General features: G+C 39.0%; 2 protein-coding genes across 30 annotated transcripts in view; one reads left to right on the forward strand and one right to left on the reverse strand.

Moving 5' to 3' along the window:
- Positions 1-291: 291 nt before the first annotated feature.
- On the reverse strand, positions 292-9338 carry dcp1a (decapping mRNA 1A). Its single transcript, XM_058643103.1, has 9 exons — positions 9166-9338; positions 8800-8840; positions 8258-8385; positions 5578-5644; positions 5112-5250; positions 4701-4796; positions 3895-4479; positions 3409-3639; positions 292-2946 (listed from the first exon to the last, which is right to left on the reverse strand). The coding sequence occupies exons 1-9, from the start codon at positions 9295-9297 to the stop codon at positions 2866-2868; spliced, it is 1500 nt and encodes a 499-aa protein (XP_058499086.1). The 5' UTR covers positions 9298-9338; the 3' UTR covers positions 292-2865.
- The window catches only part of cacna1db (calcium channel, voltage-dependent, L type, alpha 1D subunit, b), a 74478-nt gene continuing 64002 nt past the window's right edge, over positions 6823-17298 (forward strand). For 19 of the 29 annotated variants that reach the window (XM_058643077.1, XM_058643084.1, XM_058643082.1 and 16 more), the window contains exons 1-3: positions 6824-7825; positions 13738-14206; positions 15497-15602. In XM_058643077.1, coding sequence (XP_058499060.1) covers positions 7693-7825; positions 13738-14206; positions 15497-15602 — 708 coding nt within the window. In that variant the 5' untranslated portion in view covers positions 6824-7692. Of the gene's footprint in view, positions 7826-10235; positions 10390-11873; positions 12195-13737; positions 14207-15496; positions 15603-17298 lie in introns of those variants that run through there. The other 10 variants (XM_058643069.1, XM_058643071.1, XM_058643075.1 and 7 more) reach the window with 3 other exon arrangements.

Here is a 17298-nt window from a genome sequence, read left to right on the forward strand (position 1 = left end):
ATTTGAGCAGCATGGGTCCAGAGAATGAAGAGGGGACATGACACATCTTCACACTATCTTATGAGGACATTTATGTAGTCACTTTGTCTTAGAATGCCCACTTGTGTGGGCCTGGTACTGACTGATAACTGTTTAATGCTGACAAGAGAACACATACTGTGGGCTTCAACAGTGAGCAGCTAGTAACATCTGGTGGTCAAACAGAGAAACTACAACAGTCTCCTGTCCTGAAATAAATCAACCAAGGAGAAGAAAACCCATAACACAACAAACAAAACAAAGGAAGGCAACTCTATTTTCAAAACTTTAATATCACAAAATAATTATCATAAACCAAATCAAGCACAGTGACAACAATATTCAGAAATTGATGTAATTTGCAGACACTTCTCCCAAACATACGTATACCTCTGGCCAAATAAGATAAATGATAACATGTAAAATAACCTTAAAATGTTAAACATTTGACTGTCATAAAAACAATATGTACATTTTGATTTTTCTTCCGATGTGCGTTTATTCAACCAACACATGCCAGAAGTGTTGGCAAAGTTACCTCTGAAATGAAAATCACAACAGGTCAAAGACAAACGATCTGATTTACTCTGTGCTTGTGGACACATTCTTTATACATTTGTAAATTTAAAACTCAACAAACAATGACTCAGACAGTTTGCGTTGAAAACATGGCTCTGATCTGAAATTAAGAAAAACAAAGAGTGGCACATAAAAACTGCAACTGAACACCAAATACATTCCAATAGCAGGATCAAACACAACAGGGAGGTGTTGCAATCGAGATGAAACTTAATGCGGAAATTCACACCACCTAATACAGATGTTTCTAAATGCAAATGAGACAAACAATTGAACCAAAACCATAATAAAAATGAATCACATCTGGAATACTGCATGGTCTGGTTAGCTAGGGTTTAAATTTAAATGGCCACCTGCTGATGGGACCTAATATAACTGAACTATTTCATGAGCTTCTGTAAAAGTGTTTAACTTGTTAACTACAACACATCAAAAATAAACTTAATCATTTAAAGCTTTTGAAAGCAGTTGTTAAGTAGATCAGCTTTCTTTACTCAAACAGCTCTCAGAGTTGCTCATGAGGAGGAGACAGGTGTGCTTCCTCCTGCTCCAGCTGTGGTTTGCAGAGATTATGGGTTTGTGCTGCAGTAGCATTTTACTGCAATTAAAAAAAAAAAAAAAAAAAAGCCATATCACCACAAATTATTTTTTATTTAAGTCTTTGTGACCAAATTGTGGCTCGTAAAAATAAACACAAGTTGGAGTGGAGGTAGCGTATGTTATTCATCATTAGTTTGGATTACTGGTATAAATTCAACCTGGTGTGAAACTGACTGAAGCTATAAAAAGCACCCCAGCCGCCCCAAATTTAATTTTGTGATACTCAAATTGCAGAACTTAAATGTTTAGCTAAACTTAGTGACACATTCAATCCTAAAATATCCCCAAATGCTGGTGTCCTTTAAGACATTGCGATAGTGGTCTATTGCACATTCTTCCCCAACAACATCAAGTACTCAAATTCAGCTGGAAAAGACATTCAATCATTCACCGTCTACCACTTTATCCTCCACATTAGGTTCCAGGGTCACTGGAGCCAATCACAGCGGACACAGGGTGAAAGGCAGGGAGTACACCCTGGACAGGTCACCAGTCCATCGCAGGGCCAACATACAAAGGTGAACAACCATTCACTCTTGCATTCACACCTACTGTCAATTTAGTGTCCAATTAACCTCTGCATGTTTTTGGACTGTGGGAAGAAATTGGAGAACCCAGAGAAAACCCACACGCACGCGGAGAGAACATGGAAACTCCATGCAGAAAGACCCTTGGTCTTTGCCATGTAACTAGGTGGAAACGAGATGAACGACACAAATGACAGGAAAACCTCTGAAGGAAGAGGAAGGATAGGGAGCTATGTAGGAACGGAAAATGTATTAGTGTGTGCGTTCATTTGTGTGTCTTAATGTCTTTACCGTCTGTAAAGTTGTAATAAAACAAATAAAAAGCAGAGAAGAATAGGCTGCAAGTGCTGCTCCAAACACATACTGTATGGTAGGTCTTCATCTTCTCTCAACAAAGGCTGAAAGAAAAAAAAAGCGACAATGCCAAAAAAGCCACAGAAAATCTTAACGGCTGAACAGTATCTCTGCGGAGAAAAAAAAAACACAGTAAAAAGTTCAGTCAGTGACGAAGAAGTTCTTTTTAAAGTCAGTTTGTCTGCAAGGACTCTCAAAAGCAATTGTGAGGTTCCAACAGAGAAGTCTTTGTCTCAATATGTAGTCAGAGCTTAGGTGTATATATTATACGCTCGCACTGCGAGAATATGGTGTGAAGGTGGACTTGAGTGAGAAAAGCAGTGTCTGTGGTAGTGATCAGCAAATTCATTATAAGTGAGGTCACTGAAGCTCCACTGTGGTCCCCTCTTAAACCAGCAACGGCTGAAATTTACCAGTATGTGGCTATATGTTCATCACGTTTTCAAAATAAGATAAAAATAAAAAACTCAAGGCCACAGTGGGGAGTTTTATTTCATTCCTCACTTCCACAGCAGCTCTGGCTCAGCCCGGACAAAAAAGTGATCCAAGTTGACGCGAGTAGCCAAAAAAAGTCAGTGTTCAGGTAAAACCCAAAAAACAAGGTCTGAGTGAGAAACAGAGAAGTGAAGAGCGAAGTTCTTGCTGTAATAACAGACTGATGGTGAAGAGTCGCAGAGTCAAAAACCTTTTCACTGCACTTCTTTAACTCTCATTAACTTCTGGTCGTCTCACAGGTCGTAAAGGGGCAGCAGCGCTAAAAGTAACAGTGGTGACGGTTGAAGTCGGACTATAGCTTCATGCTGCCCAAGTCCTTGGACAGAGTTTGCAGGTAAGCATCATGAATGGCACTGAGGAAGTCTGGGTCATTCTAGACAGAGAGAAAGCAAGCAGGAGAACGAATGAACAACTGGAATTCAAACTGGCTGAGTTGCAATAGCAACAACATTCATATAGTGTAAATGTGTGTATCGTCTAAATTAAACTGACCATAATCGACTGATGAACAACCAAGAGCATTTTACTCATAACACTCTCAACCACAGCTACTTCTCAAAGGGAATCTGTGTGTAACAGCAAGCTTTTGATCGTCACCCTGACTGACGAGATTGTTTAGTTATAATCGAGCTACAAAACAATTCTCGCTTGTTCAATGACTTTCCCATCTAGACTGTAGATGTCGTACAAAATTGAATTCCCTTAAACAACTGTGGTTGTTGAGTTATATTGTTTTTGACAAGATATACTGCTTAAAACAATTGTCATGGTGATACAACAGTGAGCACTTTAACTTAGCAACTAAATGCCAGAATTAGACTTTTTCATGCTTTACCTTTATGAGGTGGATCAGTGTCTCCTGTAGCTGTGTTTTGCTGCATGGGGCTGGCGGAGGCTCTACACCTCCTACAACAGTAGTGGAGGGCTCAGGTGGAGTTGAAAGGACCACCGATGCTGCTGCTGCTGTTGTTGTTTTCTTACTACTTGACTGCTGAAAGGCGCTGGGAGAGAGAAGCACGGACAATTCAGGTCCTGGAACAGCTAGGCCTGGACTCATGGGGACAGCCTGAGAAGGAACAAGAGACAAAAGAACATGCAGGATTACCACTTTTTCTGATTTGGTATAAAAGCAAATGTGAGAGATTGTCTGCAGGTAAGCTCAGCAAACATCCATCCATCCATCTTCTACCACTTTAAGCTCCACATGAGGGTTGTGGGGGGTGCTGTGTCCAGTCCATTGCAAGGCCACATATAGAGACAAACAACCATCCACTCAAATAGTAGCAAATAGCAAAAAAAACAAAAAAACCTGCCAACTCACAGACATTGGCTTGATCAGGTTTTGAGGCGGAGAGAAAACATCCACCTCTTTGCTTTGCTGGGGAAGAGGTTTTCCCATGGGCTCCTGGAAGCTGTGGGGAGGGACCAGAGTGCTTGGCAGGAAATTGGGTGCAAGGATTGGTTTGTGAATGTCTGAATTCACAGATGACACTGCTGGTTTGAGTGTGTTGAGTATTTCCTGCCCCAAATAAGCTCCAGACGGTACTGCTGGTGCTGCAGGACCAGGGGGAGCAGCACGAGGCTCCGAGCCGGGCGGAGGTACCATGAAAGGTGAAACTGAGCACCGAGGCTGGGGGTCTGACATTGGGATAACCGACTGGAAAACAGGGCTGGGATGCAGTGCATAAGGAGCTGGGAGCAGGCCGGGGACTTGGTGTTGCTGGTTGGAGATGGAGTTTTGATGAGCTGAAGTGGTATAAGACTGGTTCTGAGTGAAGGCAGCGGAGAAGTCGCTGGAAGCGCTGGTGGTGTTCTGTGCGGGCATGGCAGGTAGAGAGGGATCTTTAGGGAGAGATGAGCCAAATAGCTCCTCGACTGTGATCTGCTTCACCACTGTGTGAGAGCTCTGGTGGGTAAAAAGAACATATCTGTGAGCCAGGAGCAGTGACATGAGATGAATCAGTGTATTTAGTGGTTTGTAACATGTCCAAAATGATCAGCTTTCTGCAACCAAACAATAGTTTGGTAGTAATAGTGACATCTAGAATAAAAATTAGCACTCTCTTTTTGTTCTCAACAGTGTCTGTACAAGGGAAAGAAAGCAACAAGCATTTGTAACGTCTGTACCTTTTCTAGTTGTGGTGTGCTGTGTGCTCTTTCTGTATCACTCATAGCTGCTTTCACATGTGACCCTGTAGAACCATCTGTTTCACATGTTTGAGTCTGCACACACATGGAGAGATAGACAAAATCAGTGGCATTTTCAATGCCATCAAAACCTAAAATATTGCCATATTTAGTATAACTGTAATCTCTGATATGCATGCATCTTTTGTAATCCATATGTTATTTTATTTATCCATGAATCCGTTTCTGTCAGTGATTGGAGGTATATAAATAGAACAAACAAATACTCATCAGATTCAATAATGCATTATCTGTAAAAAATATTTTATAGATAAATAACTAATAATGCTAATATAAAAATAACAAGTAGGCCAAACATATTTATATCAGCACACGACTTTGCTTCCTCACTCTCTGGTATTCTTCCTTGGCTTTACTGAGTAGTTCCAGGATGTCAATGGGTCGTGGCTCTGCAATGCCATTGGTCGTCCCCAGCTCTGCCCTCTCAGGTGAATCTCTCTGGGCATGGTCTGCTTCTTGCTTTACAATCCTGGGGGAGAGTGAAAGCTTCACACATTGTCTGAACACCTACAAGTGACCTGCGGTGTCAAAATTTGTATTCAAATACTACTTAATTAATATTAAGTGAAGTATATACGAGTGAAGTATTTCCCTCTCTCATCAAACTAGGGCTGCAAATACTAATTTGTTTCATAATCAATTCATCTGTCAAAATATCAAAAAAAATTTATTGGTTTTAATCATTTCTTTGTTATATGGAGCAAAGGAACCACAAAATATTGAAGCTGAAAAATCAATTATCAAAACAGACATCCATCCATCTACAGACACACAATTGACCTGTTTGGCTACTTACTTGACCATCAGCTGAGCAATACGTTGACAGTCGCTCTTGTCATAGAACCAAATACTGTAGATACCCACTGCAAGAAAAAACAAATACTTTGTAATAACACATTGTATTCACAGTATTCAGTGGTGGAATGATTGCCTGGACTTATATCTCTACATAAGTTTGGGCACATTTCTACCTACCATTTCCATGCCTATTAGCTAGCAAAGAGTCGTTGAGTTGACCAAATCAACATTAACCCAAATATTAAAAGCATTGATAAATTGTAGACACAGATATAAGAGAGAAAAAACAAACAGTGGGTGTTGCCTGCTGACATGGAGCTCTGTAACATTTATGCAATCAAAACTTTGGTTTAGTTATGGGTAGGATAATGTTTTATCTAATCTGTTCATCTTTGACTCCAAATCATCAATGTTGCCAGTTCTGAATAGATTCCCCTCTGGTGATATTGCTTCTGTGAGGCCAGAAAATACACAGGGCCTAGAAACCTTGACAACAAATTTTTAATTGGTCCAAGTGAACATTTCTGTGTGATATGAAAAAAATCATACAGTGGCTGTTAAAAGTGAAAAAAATAAAGACTCTTTAAAATTTAATGAGGCACCTTTTTAAAAATAAATAAAAAATCTAATTCAACATTACCTAAAATTATTTAAACTACCAAAAGAACAGTAAACAAACGCTGGAATACTAATACTAAAATACATGTACCACAGAGGAAACTGAATGATTTAAGCCTGATCTCTTAACAGTCATGTTAATGTAAATGTCAATGTATCAAAGCGAGAGACTGCTAATGACTAAACAATCACACATTGAATACCAAGTTCAACATAACCCAAAAGAAACAGACCCATTGTTGCACAAAATAAATTGTAAGACCAAACTAAAAACTGTATGTCAGCAGTTATACTTGTTATATGCATTCATATTGCATTGCTCGTGTGTCATTTGTGTGTGTGATGAAACAGTGGCGTATTCAAGGTCCCCCTAGAGGCTATGGTAACCTAACAACCTGCATGTTTGCCTCCCTGCAGCATCTACTGCTACTAAGGGGAATATGGAGAGGTGTAAACAGGTGTGTGTGTTTGTGTAAGTACACTGGTTTCTCTAAACAGTATTCCCTGACTTTAAGTACACTTGTCAGCCTCAGTGAGTACACCAGTGCTCAGAAAGACTTGCAGCAAGAAGAGCTTAGTTATCATCATCTTCCTGAAGAATCCATCTTCAATGAGCTATTTCTTCTTTTTTTTTACAGAAACATGGACAGCAAACAAGCATAGAGGTATGTCTGACCAATTATTGCCGGAGAAGAACCAGAGGATCCACAACCAATAAGTTGTATTATTGACTCTTTGGTGCGAGACCTACACACGCAGCAAAACCCAACCAGTGGAATAAAACCCAGGAGACAACAATCCCAGCAAGAATTTACTCTGACCAGTCTTTCTGAGGTGACTGTCAGCTGCAAGGGGTTGAAAGCATCATCAACGCAAGCTGAGGATCATTGTCAACCAATGTTTTTCCTTAACACCTGTATCCACTTTCTACAACCCGTCTGTTAAAACTTCTCTGAAGAATGAAAATGCTACCAGCAGCACTTGGCCTCAAGTAAAAATATTGGAGATGCTTCTCTGGTCTGAGTAAAAAAAGGAAACTCCATCATGTCATCTATACCAGCCAAGCTGATGGGCAAAACAAGTCCAAAGGGGGAACAGTCCACTCTGACATTGACTCTGGCCATGTTATTTTTTCTGATAAGCAAACAAATGGGAAAACAATCAAATTCCTTATTTGTTGCCTTGATGAAAGTGCTGTTCAGACTTATGATAGATTATCTTGGTGGCAGTGCTGTCAGTTACTTTCTTAAGATCTGAGGGATTTATTTTTCCTTCTATGGGTTAGGGTTACAAGTTTAATGACGCATCAGCACCCGCATAGATAGAGTCATCAACAAAAGTACCATTTTATTATTAAAATACAGATGCAAAATAGTAACTTTTTTATTTAATCTGTTGGTCATTTTGTCTGCTTTTGCCCCAATGTTAACCAACATCAGCCGCAGTGGTCAAAGCCAGCTGAAACTGTTGCAGTCCGGTAGGCTTATGTGAGGTCATGAGTCGAAAAGTCCCCTCAGAAGAAGTTTTCTTGCTTAATGAAACTCCAAGACATGAAGATGACTTCAAGCAAAAGGGAAAGGAGATGTTCCAGAGAACGCTGAGGAGGTGTCTGTTTGGCATTTTCAGAGGTACCTTTCTTACTCTTTTTCACTTAATGTGTGTGATAGTAAATATCACCAACACAGCTGTTTAACTTTCATAATGTTCAAATTTCTGTGACAAAATATTGAGTGATAAAATAGCATCTGAGCAGGAAACACAAGGACTATTGGAGAGAGGGCAATAAACAACACTTAGTAAGATTTCTGAAATGTTGAACTGTATTTCATATGACCTTTCAACAAGGTTTTGATACACATTTAGACTGAGGCTCACCTGCAGGTCCCCTTAAATATGGTGGGACATGACTCCGTAAAATACTAATACTAATCTCATCACAGACAGTGAATAATACAGTAGTCTCTTCAGTAAATGTAATTTTAGCCCACACCTATTCATATGTAGGTTTGATATATGAATAAAATGCAGTATTTGTGTGCTTATATTCTACAAATACTCACAGTTGCCATTCCTGTAGAGCAGAAAGGGATCCTGTAGTTGGAACTCCAGGTCTTTGTTGATAGGCTCCACCAGGTTCTCTGTGCTCAATCGGTTCATGATGGTGAAGCCATGACGAGGGGAGGCAGACCTAAAATAATAATAAAAAAAACGACAATCAATCACTGTATAACAAAACTCTGCCAGATACAAACATAACACCACTATTTTGATCATACTTCATACTAATATATCAGCTTGTTTTAATAAATTCAAAAGTATGATCAATTGACATTTCAATGTGAGCATAAGATTGTATGAAAGTACAAACAAATGACAGCAAAATAATGTTTATGAGGAGTGCGTAACGATTACTGTTTACTATGCGTGCGGCCTACACATGTGCGCAACCAACGTCAAATGACGTCAAGTAGATAATAGTAAACGAAACTTAAGAGCAACATTTCCACGTTCTCTTGCCACACTATATATATATACATACACATACATACATACATACATACATACATACATACATACGTATAAATATATATTGATCACTTGCCTGGAATACACAAACAATGTGCCCTCGATGTCGGTCTTCTCCTGAAATGAAAAGTTGCACAATTACAATGCGTCAAAACAACAACCGTCAACCGGAAACCGTGCTAAATAATAGCTTCGGAAGATGACTGATAGCATTGCCAGCTAACTTGTGTTAACGCCACAACTTCGGGCTAAAGTGTCAAATAGAGTAAGAAAATCAAACTAGTATAGAAAACTGCATAATTGAGGACATATTTTAGTTATGCTTCAATTTGCCAAATGTTGTTAACATATTCTCTGTTAACAACATTTGTTTTGTCGAAGAGCTAGCATTAGCATGTGGAGTGAATGCACAACAATGTTCTGGGTCTTTTGACAAACCTACCCATTCGTTCGCTTTGGAGTTAAAGTTGTAGAGAGCCACTTGACCAGTGACATCGAGTAGATTGTTTATATACGGGTCCTGTCTCTGTAGGGCTGCTAAGCTCATCATATGTCCAGCATTTACGGTCTCCATCTTGGATGTGATTGTTGCTCCCGCACGGTCAGGTTTCTGCAGACACTTGAAACTTCCGCTGTTCCCGGAAATTATTATTGTTCACTTCAAACATATGTGGGTACTGAAGTGTGGCATCGATCGTTCCCAGTTTTGGTGCAGTTTGTGAGAGTTTGCGATTGTTATAGCTTGTATAAATTAAATGTTTGAAATTAAGATAGGTCTTGTGAATTTATCTTAGGCAAAATGCTTTCGAAAATAAATCGCTCCAATTGTTCTCCTCCTCTCAGCTTCTCCCTAAGTAAAACAATACTTGATGGAAAAAGTAGGTTGTGTTGGTTCAGTCAACTTCAACAACTCTGGGCAGTGATTTTGTAAAAAATAATAGCTTACTCGTGTTCAAAATAAATTATATAAAATGTATTGTATTGAATGTATTGAAATTAAATTAACTAGATTTGCCCAAAGGAAACACAGATACTTTCCTCTTAACACCCCCCCCAACAAAAAAAACATAGACACACAACAATCATTATTAAAAGGACAATCAATTAAAATGTAAAATGCAAAACACAGAATAATGTGCTTTTGTAAGATTTTCAAAATGTGGGGGAAGAAACAAAGGTGACTGGTGCCAAACGAGAAGAGAAATGAAAAGGATAAAACCCCACAAACTAATGAGCGTACCTAAAGATTCAGGAACCAGTTGCACCAAACAGGTGTGATCACACTTGCAGATAGATAGATAGATACATTGTGCAATTAATTCGTTAATTTTTTTTAATCGACGGATGGCCCTAATTTAAATTAATTATATATGAAATTCTGGGGAAAACATAGATAGGTATTTGGCCCAGTTGAGCTAAAGCTGCCTCCTTGCTTCACCTACCTCTGTTGAGGGAACATTGGGATTATAATCTGAGGATTACACACGACTGTGAAGCTGTTATCCTCCATACAGGCACAGGTAATCCTATCACTGGTAACCTTACAGCACAGCTCTAACAACTCATCATCTTGCGGTATGAGGAGAGAAAACGGCGCAATGATGAGGCCCCAGAGAGGAGCCAGGTGACAGAATGCCATTCATCATTAGGGGAAGACCCCTGAGGGGTAAGTTCACAGACCTCAGTCTCTTTAGGTGTTTAACCGCTGAGATTGGATGAGGTCACAATGGCGATCATCCCGTCAAGAATTTTTCCTGACAGGAGAAAGTTTCACCAGCTGGATTTAGTTTTGTTTTGCATTGTGAGTTTTCTCATGACTGTAGAATTGAACTAAAAATAGATGCTATGTCCTGCTTGTTGCTAGTATTAACAGTATGGCTACTGGCTACATTGTCTCGTTGTTTCAAAAATGATTAAATTCGGGGCTCAACGGTGCCCTTCCTTAAACCAAACTCTGGGAGTTGCATGCAGATTACAGTAACATTTTTGTGCATGTTTGTATCACTGTTACATGCTTCCTAATGCAAACACTGTTGATACAATTTAAGCAGTTAGATTTAATTACTAAAATATGACTCACTGCTGCTTCACTGCCTGTAATTTCCCCCAGTATTATAATATGGTTTTCTTGTTACCTGCAGCTCAGGCCTGGCACTAGGATGAAGTGATCTGGGGGGCTTTTAAAAAAATAGCTGATTTTAGTAGCCTTAAAAAGGCTAAATAAAAACATTAAAATTTCTTTTTCATAGGTACATTAATTGAAAATACTTAATCATCAGTGTGAGATTCACCAACATAGCTGTTGTTTCTTGTCTTGATCTCCTCTGCTCAGTTTGAAGCTAAACTGGTAGAACAGGAGCTGCTGGTAAACTTTTATCGTTCCACAACAGAGAGTGGACTCACATACTCGTACTGTATCATGGCATGGTGATACAACAAGACATTTTCCCCTGGGTCATAATAACACTGAAATGATGCATGCTGCTATCATTACTCCATGCTGTTAATGACATTATTACTTACTACGTATTCTACGTATGTGCATTATCTCCAGTATCACTGTTTATGTTTCATCCCATCTTGTTTTTTTATGCATGTTCTGTTTTAGTAAGTGTTGTTGTGTCCAATACATTTTTATTATGTTGTGAATGTGAACTGTTGCAGTCAAGAGAACATTATGTTCTTAAAGGCACAAATGGGCAGCACATGCAATTTCATTGTATTCCATGTATAATGATATAAGGCTGTCCCTAATCCTAATTTCTAAAATAAGAATATTTGAACCACCAGGAGGCGACTCGGCTGGTTGCAGTTAAACATTTACCTGAGTAGCTAAAGCTCTAAATCAGTAGTTTCAGGTCTTCTTAAATAGTGCGTTTTCCATTGTTCTGATGAAGGATCTGTGCAATCGAGAAATATTTTTCTCTATATAATTTTTTTTATTGAAAATATATTTTTATTTTCTGCCCCACAGATCTTGTTAAATTTTTTACATTTAGCATATATATTTTAGATGTTTTGTGAGGTTTTATTATAAAACTTCACAGTTATCTTAACCCTGTTTTTTTTCCGGGGGGCGCTCGAGAGGAGTCTCCTCCAGGGTGTCATTCAACCTAGAACCGCCACTGCATTATACCATGTGTGATTGGTGCAACTTGTTTGAGTCCATCATCAGCGGGACTGAGTAGTGACAGCAGTGGATTGACTGCTGGTGTCAGTGCGTCCTCTCGGTTCCCCCGTGAATCTGCAGAAGGCAGACAGACACACAGACACCCGGATGTGGCGAAAATGTTTGGCGCTCCTGTCAGGGTTCGCGCTGTGAAAACATTTTATAATTCAGGTTGAAGGGTCGGTTCGGGCTTCGCGCGACGACATCTCTGGATGTTTTCATTTTTTACCGACGAATTGGATGTAAAGCGGCTCTTTTCAATGTGGATTCGAGGATGCAAGAAGCAGATGAACAGTCTGAAGGTAAAATCTGTGCGCGGAGCGCAGGAGGAGAGTTGGAGAGATGCGAGGGAGACGTGTGTGAGTGTGAGAGAGCGCGCTCCCTGTTTTATACTCTAGATGTCCACCTCTTATATTATATATAATTATTTCTTATTGTTTACAAAGTCTTATGAGATGTTTTCCAAGTTATTGTAGTGACGAAATTGAATGTTGACTGATTTTAATCATGGATGTATGAAAGCAGTGATCAGATCATCTATTTCTCCAAAAGAAAATGCCAGTTCATTTGCCTTTATATTTATTATAGTTTATATTAGATACATAAACATTTTAGTCACGTCGTCATTTGGGATCACGAGAATGGATCGTGCGCCCTCCAGGATGAACGGAGAGGCGCTAAAAGAACTTTTCAATGAAATAGTTGTTGTTTTGTTTTATTTTATCGTCCACAGTGTAAACATAGTCCAAAGAATCACTGATTTGATTAAAGTAATACATTTAGCAGCAGAGAGTCAGCTGTGCGTGTTATTAAACGTCGTGTGACACATGTGCGACATTCATCCAACAGAACTGCAGGGATAATATCAGCCATTCGTCTTAAAACATGTTCTTCAGTCATATTTGTTGACGCCAGTCATTTTCAATCAGTGACGCTTTAGTATTTGAGTACAATCTGTGATGAATAAGTGATTTGTTGTGGTCATCTCAGTGTGAGAGCTGCTTTTGTCGGATTACATGTTGGTTATAGCTGTGACAGTTTTCCCTGATGTAGTTACTGTGAACCAAAGTGACTGTGTCAAGGACACTGACTTTTTCACTCCAGCTCTGTATTGATTTTAATTACCCGCTGTTGCTCTCATTCACGTGGACTGTCCTGACCCTTTGTCTGTCACTCTTCCACAATCATCCATTCAAACCAGCTTCTTCTCCTTTATATTTATAAATGGATATATGTATATATATATGTATATATATATATATATATATATATTTATATATATATATATATATATATATATATATGAACACATAGCAAAATAAAGATAATCAACAGTAAATTAATTAACAATGAAAGTATCACTTTGCAGTGGGATTAACAGTGTCTTCAACAGAGGAGAGCACTGACCATCTTATTTCTAACATGTTCCCCTCATTTAAAAAAAAAAAAAAAAAACAGTCTAAAAATTGACTAAAAGCCGAATATGATTAAAAAGAAATAAATTAAGACCATAAGTCAGCTAAGCCTAAGTGATGGAAGGAGTCAAATCCAAACCTCCCGTTCTTCACCTGTTCATCCACCATGACTTCTTCCCTGTAGACTTCATACAACCTCATCTGACTTCTTTTTAAGTATTAGCTATGATGACACCTGGCAACTGTCACACACTACATGACTGTCTTGTACACTGTGCTGAAAACACACCTGGAGCCATGGGTCTGTGGGTTTAAATAGTTGAATAGCTGCTGGGTGAATCCATCAATATGCTTCAGCACTGTTTTGTTTATTTTCACGCTTCCATCTTTAAAATAGTAATGATCTTGTATCCCACTCTTCTCCCTGCAGGGGCTCAGAATGCCAGCAATAGAAGGACCACTCCCTCCACTGACGCCTCGGCCCTCTGCTCAGAAAGCCACACCCATCTGCACCAGCTCCATCCACCAGACCAACTCCAGGCTCCTGCCAGCACTGGGAAGCCAGTTGGCTCCTGTCATGGCCTCCTTGGGGCCAGTAGTGGCATTCAGGTTGCTGATGGCACTGCCCCCGGTGTCAGCCCGGTCCTCGCTTGGCACGCCGCCATTAGTGCTGCTCGCCAAGCACAAGGCGATACTGCAAAGCAGGACACATGTTTACAGCCTTCAGTTTGCACCACTGGACCAGCTCCTGTAGGGTCACTGGCACAGAGGAAGAGGCAGCAGTATGCCAAAAGCAAAAAACAAGGAGGATCTACCAACAGCCGGCCACCAAGAGCTTTGTTCTGCCTCACACTCAACAACCCGATCCGCAGGGCCTGCATCAGCCTGGTGGAGTGGAAGTATCCTTTAGCCTTAAAGACAGAGGCACTAGTTAAATAGATTTATGACACATATATGAATGTCTGACTTGATTGTGTTTCTTTGAATGAATTGTTTGAGATTATGGATGTAAATCTATGGTTACACCTCTAGCATTGCCCCACATAAAACACAACATAAAGTACAAATACAGTTTTAAATAGAAAGACAGTGAAAACTGGGTACCTCAGATTCAATTCACTTTACAATTTTATAATTTATGTCTTCAACAATTTAATTGCACATGGTACAAAGGATTTTTACCAAGGTAGTCGAAGCAAGTAGCAGTTCAAATTAGGAGGGCAAGGGATGATACAGATCACTTATTATGTCTGGAGTTTTCTTTTTGATACTCAGCATAGACTTGTCACTCTCTATTAGTTCACATTAACCAGTGAAATAATAAATCACAATTGTATTGATAGAATGTAAAAGTGTTACGCTTTAATAATGTTGAAGTTAGTTTTGTGTGAAACATGAAATGAGTTGTGAGACACATGACTCGATTGATCAAAGAACGATTCCTTGATTGTTCGGCAAATTAACAAAGGAATGAGTACATTAAACTATGATGAAACTTGAATGTTTTGACAATATGTCTGTAGCTGTTATTTACTTCCAGTAGTATGATGATAGATAGATACTGTACATACTTTATTGTCTTCATTGGGAAATTTGCTTTGAGCTCAACAAGGCTAGACCCATTAGCACACAACACCAGAAATACAAGGAACACAAATAAAAGAAGGAAAAAACATCATAAAAAATATGATTAGATTTTTACCGTGATGTACTGCACAGAAGAAATAGACTCTCTCCTTACTGTTTGACATGATTATTATGTGTTGAAAGAGTTTTCTCTTTGTGACTGACGTAGGGACTAGTCTGTCGTATATTTACAAACTACACTTTTTTTTTTGTCTTTGTCAGACTTTTCACACCCAAACCATGTCCATGCAACAGGTTGTCGCTGCTCTTTTCAGAGGACATCGGAATTCCCCAGATTTGTGTCACACTTTTGTGTCTGTAACCTCCATGCAAACATGCAATAGACATTTATTTGTCATCACAATACTTTATTGTCACATCACACATTTTTTTTTAAACAAAGCATTCATTTTTCTTTGCCTATTTTTATCTCCCACAGTGAGAAAAACACACAGTTTGCACAATCCATAAAAAAGCACCTCTATTAGCAATCAGTTAATTCAGATACAAACATGATATTTTCCATTTTCTGACGGCACCGCTCCTTAACAGTCCTTTTCCAGACCATTTGATGTCTTTATACTGCTCTCTATTTTCGCCAACTGTGTGGCCTTAGCCATCTACATCCCCTTCCCTGGAGACGACTCCAATTCTACCAACCAAGAACTGGTGAGTGACACGACACAAACAGGCGTGGCAATATAATGGAAGTTCACTGAAATACTTTATAATGGATATTCCCATTTACAGTAAAAATGCACATAAGAGCATGATATGCAGTGTGATGGTAGAAGATGGAGAAGAGACAATGCTCATCAAACAGATTTTCTTACCTGACTTCTGTGATCTCTGTACAGAATTGCTTTTTCTTGCTTTTTAAGTTTTGATATATCCTAACCATACCCATAGTTATCAACCAATAGAGCTAAGTGAGCACAAAGCACACAAAATATTATAGATAATAGATTCACTTCTATTCTGACTTTTTCTTTTGTTTGATGGAAAGACTCTTGTACCAAAAACCTTTAGCGATTACATTTTTCCTTTGTTCCATATAATTCATACAATTATCACTTTAGTCAACATAGATCTCTGTATTTGCATCATTATAACATACATGCAGAGGCTCTGCTTGCCAACAAGCAGGGCAGGCACATGCTTGTGGCCCCAGGCTGAAAGGGGGCCCCTGAGTGCTGACCAACTTTGAATTACTACAGCATGTGTTTGCAATGACAGTGTAAGCCCTGATAATGTCCAGATAAAGAAAGAAGAAAAAAGAGGAGAAAAGAAAGCTAAACAATTTATGTTTTTATTGCTCTTCAGAATTCTATTTTTATTGTAAATATTTATATTCTTATCCATGTACATATGAAATCATATTCATATTGTGAGAAGATACTAATGTGCACTTTTCAAATCAATTGTTTTTTACATTTCACATTTTTTTGTGAGTTTCAGTTTATTTATCATATAAGGTGAACACTGGTTGGAGGGGCCCCTAGATACTCTAGAATTGCCTCTGCATACATGAATTCCATGGAATAAATGACTGCTCATGTATTGATATTCAACATATCAAACCTACAGACAAAATGGAAAAAGTAAAGTAGCTAATTGTTTTTGACAGAGCCAAAGTCCATCATGACGATAAATTGTAACTGTTTTCTCGCTGTTCTAAACAATCCATTCACTCTATGTTGCCACTGCCCTCAGCGATTGAATTGTTCATCAAATCATTTGCACATTGCTCAGTTTTGTGGTCTTACAGATGTTACTGATGCTGCTTTGTTCTGAGCAAATATAAAGAGTTACGTTTTTTCCACACATGCGCTATGCCGCTGCCTGTGCCACCATTTGTCATCAGTCGGTTCACACACAATGGCCAGACACAACACCTTTGCACAAGTGTGACTGTTGCGTCAGAGGGATTTCCTGACAATAATTGGACGGATGTGTCAGGTTTCATCATTTGTTGACACATGCAAACAGTAGTACATGCACGCACACACACACATTTATTTGGTGCCTCCTTACAGCGTTATGTGATGGTGTCAAATTATAGACATTACAATGTAATTAATTTATTTGAAGTTGATTGATTTGTGTCCCAAAATACTGGAAACAAAGCAGTTTTTTAACTGCACAAGTTGGAAAGTGATCTCTTTGTGTGTAGATAGGACTTTTTGTCTGAGGCATGTGTGCGTGTATTTGTTACCTTTCCTGGCATAAACACTGCCCTTGTCAGTACCAGCAGTTGTCATGGAGACCAAACCCTGGTCCTAATGAGGCAGAACCTAATTTCTGAGGAAGTGGTTTAGTTAAGGTTAGGGTTTGGCATTAACTGATTATAGTTAAGTTTAGGGAT

This window comes from Solea solea, chromosome 11 (assembly GCF_958295425.1).
Source record: "Solea solea chromosome 11, fSolSol10.1, whole genome shotgun sequence".
NCBI lineage: Eukaryota > Metazoa > Chordata > Actinopteri > Pleuronectiformes > Soleidae > Solea > Solea solea.